The following is a 6,706-nucleotide window of genomic DNA, read 5'->3' on the forward strand; positions in this document are numbered from 1 at the left end:
TATATTACACCCAATCTTGTCGTACATACCCCTTTTTAATGGTTCCGACTTATGTGCAGTATATTGCCGTATAGGTCATTGTAGTGACTCCGGCTATATTGACTTTTGAGCTTTGAATTCAGCGGTACAGACTACCACAGGGGTTCCGGCTAACATATCATATTTCTATGAAATTATTTTTACCTGAATTGCTTACTCTATTATATCTTGGCATGACATGCATCTGAATATGATTATGTGAAGCATGAATTGAATTGATATGATTTCATATATATATATATATATATATATATATATATATATATTATGTACATGCTTATATATTGATTATGGGAAAAATTATACATGTTTTACAGCGAGGGGTTAGATATATTGATAAATGAAATGGTTTTGTAAAGCATTTGTTTTTGCCCACTCACGTTTTCTGTTTTGCGCTCCTCCAGGTTTTAAGTAAGCTTGCTGTTGGTGGCTCGAAGACGTCGGCTGTTCTGACTTATCTAAATAATAGTAGGACATTTCTGGTATTGTATAACTAGTACTTGTCCTATTGGACTACACCTAGACTTATGCTCTGATTAGGAGTGTTTACTGTTTTAACTAACTCCTAGCGCTTTCTATTTAGTAGTGCACTCTAGTAATTTGGTTTTTAATTATTCGTATATTTCTTATCTTTATTGCTTCTGCGCTATGCACATGGCTACGTCACTCTCACGTGACGGCCAACATGCCTTGATCTTGGTTGGAGTGTGTCACGGTCCTTAGTTATGAATATTCTTTGATTGAAACCTTGTTGGTTTTTAATTTTTGATCAAGGTCCTTGAAATTAATGTGATAATTTATTTCTATGTACGTTACTATATTTTTTAAATAAAAATTAGAAATTTTAGTTGTTTATATAAATGAGATTTTAAATAAAATAATCATAATTTGTGGGATTAAAAATATTAAAATATAAATATACTATTGTGTGTGTGTGTATATATAAACATGGGTACATTCATCAAAATTAACCAAAAAATTTATTGTATCAAAACATGGGTACATTCTTCAAAATCACAAAAAGAGAAAAGATATTAGTCATAATAACATTAGTAAATTTCTTCTATTAAACTTGACATGGATACATTTTAAAATCAAAGAAAAAATAATGTACCCATATAAGTTTAAAAATGGATTAGAAAAAAATTGAATAGATTTTATATAAAAAAAGAAGGTACATTTTACATATAACAAATCGGTATATTTAAGAATGAGTACATTTTAAGATTAAAATGTTTTACATGAATGGGTACATATAATTAGCATGGGTACATTTAGCAAAATAAAAAGTACAAATACAAAAAAATATATGGGTACAAATACAAATAAACTTTAAAAAATATAGGCACAAAAAGAAATTAATATATGGGTACAAATTAAAAAAGAATTACAAATTAAAAATGGGTACAAACTAAAAGTAAAACTATATGATACAAAATTTAATCATAAATATAAATATACTAATTGTAACATTTTTAACATTAAATGAATATATTTAGAAATAAAAAAATATTTTATTATTGAAATAATTAATGATGTTATTAATATTCAATGACCTTGATAAAAAATTAAAAAGGAATAGGATTTTAATCAATAAAATTGTGAAAAGAATGATGAGAACCTAATTTTTTTTTTTTTTTATAGAATATTTCTTACTAAGACCCAAATAAAAAGTTAAATTAAGAGAGGATTGAGACAAACCGACCCTTCTCTCTCTCATCTTCAATTCTGTAGCACTCACTTTTCTCATAGGTCTCTGTTTTTCTGCAGCAATAATTATAACGAAAAGCTTAAAAATGCCATCTCTCTCCATCCGCCTCCCACTCTCCCACTCTCCCACTCACTCCCTCTAAACAAAAGAAAAACGTTCCTTTATACGCCTTGAAATTAAAACCCCCACCCAAATCTCTCCACACCCAGACAGTCTAGACTCTCACTATATAGCCGCCAATAGCCCTGCGTCTTCTTCTGCTTCCTCAACTTTCATATCAACCCAAAAAAGCAACCCCCATTCTTAACTCTCTCTCTCTCTCTCTGCATTTTAAGCATTCACCTTTTCTCCTCCATCACTCCTGACTTCCGCTTCCTACTCTCTGCAATCACTGGTTATAAAAGCTAACAAAAAAGTGAGTTTTTCCCTTGATTTCTCTCCAATCTCTGGCTTTCCTTTCTTTTCTGTTTATTTCTCCAATTGATCCGCCTAGTAAAGGGTACAACTCCAAATCTCTATTGGGTTCCATTTGGTTTAAGTTTAACAACTGTTTGATTAAACGCTTCTTTCCGAAAGAATAAAAACACCATTTTCTTGCGCAGTAAACACAAATGGCAGAAAAGGACCCGGATATTTGCTCCCACAAGTTCCCTTCTGCTTCTCAGGTACTAATTTAACCAACCCATATCGTCAAATTTCCATTACTTGTCTCTCTGTCTTCAAACATGTACTTTTGTTTATTTTTTACAGGTCTGGGAAGAGCTGAGAGAGCTATGGGGGATGGCGTTTCCCATAACGGCCATGAACTGTTTGGTGTTTGTCCGAGCCGCGGTTTCAGTTCTATTCCTGGGGAGGCTTGGAAGCCTAGAGCTAGCCGGTGGTGCACTGTCCATCGGCTTCACCAACATCACCGGATACTCTGTCCTGATGGGACTAGCATCCGGCCTCGAACCTGTTTGCAGCCAAGCATTCGGCAACAAGAACTATGACCTTCTCTCCCTCTCCCTCCAGCGCATGGTTTTAATCCTACTCCTGGCCGTAATCCCCATCAGCCTCCTCTGGATTAATCTCCAGTCCATCATGGTTTTCATGGGACAGGACAAGGCCATCACTGCAATGGCCGCCACCTACTGTTTGTATTCTCTCCCGGACTTGTTGACAAACACGGTCTTGCAACCTTTGAGGGTTTTTCTGAGGTCTCAGAAAGTGACCAAGCCCATGATGTATTGCTCTCTGATAGCCGTGGCGTTTCATGTGCCGTTGAACGTGGTTTTGGTGGTGGTGATGGGGCTGGGAGTGCCGGGGGTGGCCGTGGCATCGGTGCTGACGAACATGAACATGGCGGTGCTGATGGCGGGGTACGTGTGGTGGGGTTGGAGGAAGGGGGAGATGAGATGGACGTTTGGGATTGGGGATTTGTGCAGTGGGATTGGGCCGCTGTTGAAGCTGGCGGTGCCGAGCTGCTTGGCGATATGTTTGGAGTGGTGGTGGTATGAGATTGTGACTGTCATGGCTGGATATCTGCCGAATCCTACGCTGGCGGTGGCCGCCACCGGGATTCTTATTCAGACCACTAGCATGATGTACACTGTCCCTTTGGCCCTTTGTGGTTGTGTTTCTGCCAGGGTAAGTTCCCAACTTCCTTTTTATTCCCTTTATCAATTTATGTCTCTTTACTTTGGACGTAACTGACACAAAACCGAGCGCAATGGTGTTCTAGGATTCACATAGCCGACCCCACTTAGTGGGAAAAAGCTTTGTTGTTGTTGTTGTTGTTACTTTGGACGTAGCGATATTTTAAACTACCCTAGTTTACGGGGAGCTGTTTACGGACGGAAAATTAAACTTCAATGCAATGTGGTGGGCACTAGGTAATAAATCGATTGGTCTAATTCACATATGCGCTCGATAGTTTATTGTTATCTTGCTTGTTTTTCTTGGGGGTTAGTTTGTTTACCATTTCAGTTGCACACGTGTCTATACTGTTTTTTCCTTGGTTTTTGGGCAACTTGGTACGAGAAGGAACAAAAAGGACAAAATTAATCTTAGATCGAAGTAAACTAAGTGAGTTGATATTGGCACTCTCGAAAAGTCTACAAGCACGATGTTTTTTAGAATTGGCACTCACAATAACAACTCTAGCATTAGAGTGTTCAATCCAATCAAATTTCTCTACTCATCGAATGAGCTAGCTTTAAATCCAACGAAATTACTCTCCCTAACGTCGAAATATGTCCAAAACCCTCCATTTCTCTCGACAAACACAAGTTTGAATCTCCTTCCCTTCCTTTACATAAAAATATAAGACAAGTATTCTAGTTTATACATGAAATTAGTTATGGTCTCTACAGTTGGTTGAAATTTATATGCGATGAAGATTTGTGTGAACGTGTATATCTAGTACCTTCTCTTGTAGTATTTGTTTTAAGGGTCAACAGGGTCACTGGTCCCCCTTAAGGCACCATTCAATTCAATGCTTTTATTATAATATTTGCAACATTGCCAAATGCCAAGACAAGTAGAATCCTCTGTTTGCAGACTAAGTTCTTTCGCGCTGTCGGTGCTTGTGAATATTATATATTTTAAAATTTTAGTTGTTAGACTCTTAGTCAAAAGATACAATGATCAAAATTTACCCCTTTAAGAGTTTTAGAATATAGGATATTTCGGAACATTCGAGCAGAGATATTCCAACTCTTTGAAGTGGAAATTATTTATGGAAAGATGTGCTTTCATTATCTGTGAGGGGGATTGCATCACTTATATGGAACCAGATAGGTCACACATGCAAGGTGATAGGACAAAATTAGTACAAGACACGCAAGTACTTGTGTTCTACTACCCAATTCAATTGCCTTCTTTTTTCTTAAAGATTCCCTCCACTTTCTGTGACGATTCCATTCGACCAACAAAAGAAAGTGAAACCAGCCATCGCCACCTGCAACCCCATTTATCCCTTTAGATGTATACTCTTCACACTATCCCATTACAATATCTGAGTTTCTGGGTCCCATCAAATATCTGTAAAATGTAGATTTTATTAGTGGTATAGTAGTGACCACTATCTTATATCCACAATGACATCCATATACGAGCCTTTGTAATTTCGTTAACAGCTGAACAATCGCTTGTGTGCGTGGACGACTCTCAGTAGCGTTTTCGCTTCTTATTGGGTGTGGCAAGCCACAGTAGTTATATTCACAATGAGATTCTTATATGAGCCGTGCTAGGGCATGGGTGAGTCAGTGACTGTCATCCGTTGATAAACAGGTTCTACTTTTGTCAGACGGTTGACAGTCACTTATATGTGAGCGTTTGGCTACTTGTATGGATGTTTGAGATGTGTACATGTATCTTTTGTGCAGGTTGGGAATGAGCTTGGGTGTGGGAAGCCATACAAGGCGAAGCTAGCAGCGATGGTGGCATTGGGATGTGCATTTGTGATCGGCATCATCAACGTGACCTGGACGGTGATTCTGAGAGAGAGGTGGGCAGGCCTCTTCACCAAGGACGAGCTCGTCAAAGCCTTGGTTGCATCAGTCATGCCAATCATGGGAATTTGCGAGTTAGGCAACTGCCCCCAAACTACTGGCTGTGGCATCCTACGCGGCACGGCACGCCCGGCCGTGGGTGCCCGCATCAATTTAGGGTCGTTCTACTTTGTGGGCACCCCTGTGGCGGTCGGGCTTGCCTTCTGGCTCAAGGTAGGGTTTCCGGGGCTTTGGTTCGGGCTCTTATCTGCTCAGGTGGCATGCGCTGTGTCCATTCTGTATGTTGTGGTGGCGAGGACGGATTGGGAGGCTGAGTCTTTGAACGCCAGGATGCTGACGGGGTTAGAAATGGGTGAGTGCAGAGATAAAAGGCAAGAGCATGAGAAAGATGAAGAAGAAAGCAAAGGGTTGTTGATCAACGGTGGAGATGGTAACTGTAATAGTATAGATGAATTTATTTGACTTTTTATGTGGGATTTGTGTTGACTTTTGTAGTTTTTGTTTGGACAAGTTGGTTTGTTGGGTTGTATAGTTTTGAGGGGTGTGCTTTTGTCCCGAAAGGAAAGGGACAGGGTCGCTGGCCAGGGTCCAGCCAAGTGTACCGCGTTAGATTGCCAAGAGGAATATTCAGGATGCCCTACATTTTCGTCCCACTTTAAGAAGGGGTATTTTTGGTTTTGACAATCTAATGCCGCACAATAAAGACTCCCTAGTCGCATGGGTTTGTAACTAAGTAGAGCATTAAAGTGATTGGTTGGCTTCTTACCAGGTGAGGTTGTGGTGGTCTTGGTCTGTTCACCCTTGGGTGAAATCACACAAACATATTTTTTGGGTTATGTTTATTTGGAAGAGGAGAAATTCTTTAGTCCGGCTTCTAAAACAAGATCTCACATACAATTATAGACATGAAAATAGGGCTACTTACTTTCCCAACCGATTCCACACTAGTCCTACTTAGTTGTGTGTTATTGCATACAATGGGCAGATGTAAGTACTTCTCCTTGGAATTTGAAAGCTCTAGCCAAAAGTAAAGACACCGTCACTAGACCGAAGTACTAGAGAGTTTAATTAATATATGAATTTATAAGTAGATGAGGTGTGCAAAGGACTTCTGGCCCAAATGGTCAAGAAATAATAGCATTGACACTTTATGTTATGTAAAATAAGAGCATTTACTCTTGCACTCGTGATTCTTTATTCCAAAATACAATTTCGTTATTCAGTGAACCAACTAAGAAGAAAAGAAAGAGCAAATCAAATACTGTTTATTAACTGCGTTTCACTTCAATGAAAAATACTATTGACAACAAGCACTTGGGTAACATTGACTACAAATCAGAAAAGTTCCGTTGTCTGTCAAAAATTAGGTCCGACTATTGTGCATTTTTTTGGGTTACAAACTCCGAGTTATCCAGTGCACCAAAAGACTTGTTGCTTCTCGGAAAAAAGGGACACACGATAAGCG

The 6,706-nt window shown here is 38.8% G+C and overlaps 1 protein-coding gene across 2 annotated transcripts; it reads left to right on the plus strand.

Moving 5' to 3' along the window:
- Positions 1–1,854: 1,854 nt before the first annotated feature.
- LOC103443893 (protein DETOXIFICATION 54) lies at positions 1,855–6,006 on the plus strand. Of its 2 annotated transcripts, none has more exons than XM_008382792.4 (4): positions 1,855–2,165; positions 2,353–2,415; positions 2,501–3,376; positions 5,116–6,006. In XM_008382792.4, exons 2-4 carry the CDS (start codon positions 2,362–2,364, stop codon positions 5,701–5,703), a joined length of 1,518 nt encoding a protein of 505 aa, XP_008381014.2. In that variant the 5' UTR covers positions 1,855–2,165; positions 2,353–2,361; the 3' UTR covers positions 5,704–6,006. The 2 variants fall into 2 exon arrangements, with proteins under 2 accessions (XP_008381014.2, XP_070678273.1); XM_070822172.1 differs by having other exon boundaries at positions 2,023–2,249.
- The last annotated feature ends 700 nt before the right edge of the window (positions 6,007–6,706 follow it).

This window comes from Malus domestica, chromosome 05 (genome assembly GCF_042453785.1).
Source record: "Malus domestica chromosome 05, GDT2T_hap1".
Lineage (NCBI taxonomy): Eukaryota > Viridiplantae > Streptophyta > Magnoliopsida > Rosales > Rosaceae > Malus > Malus domestica.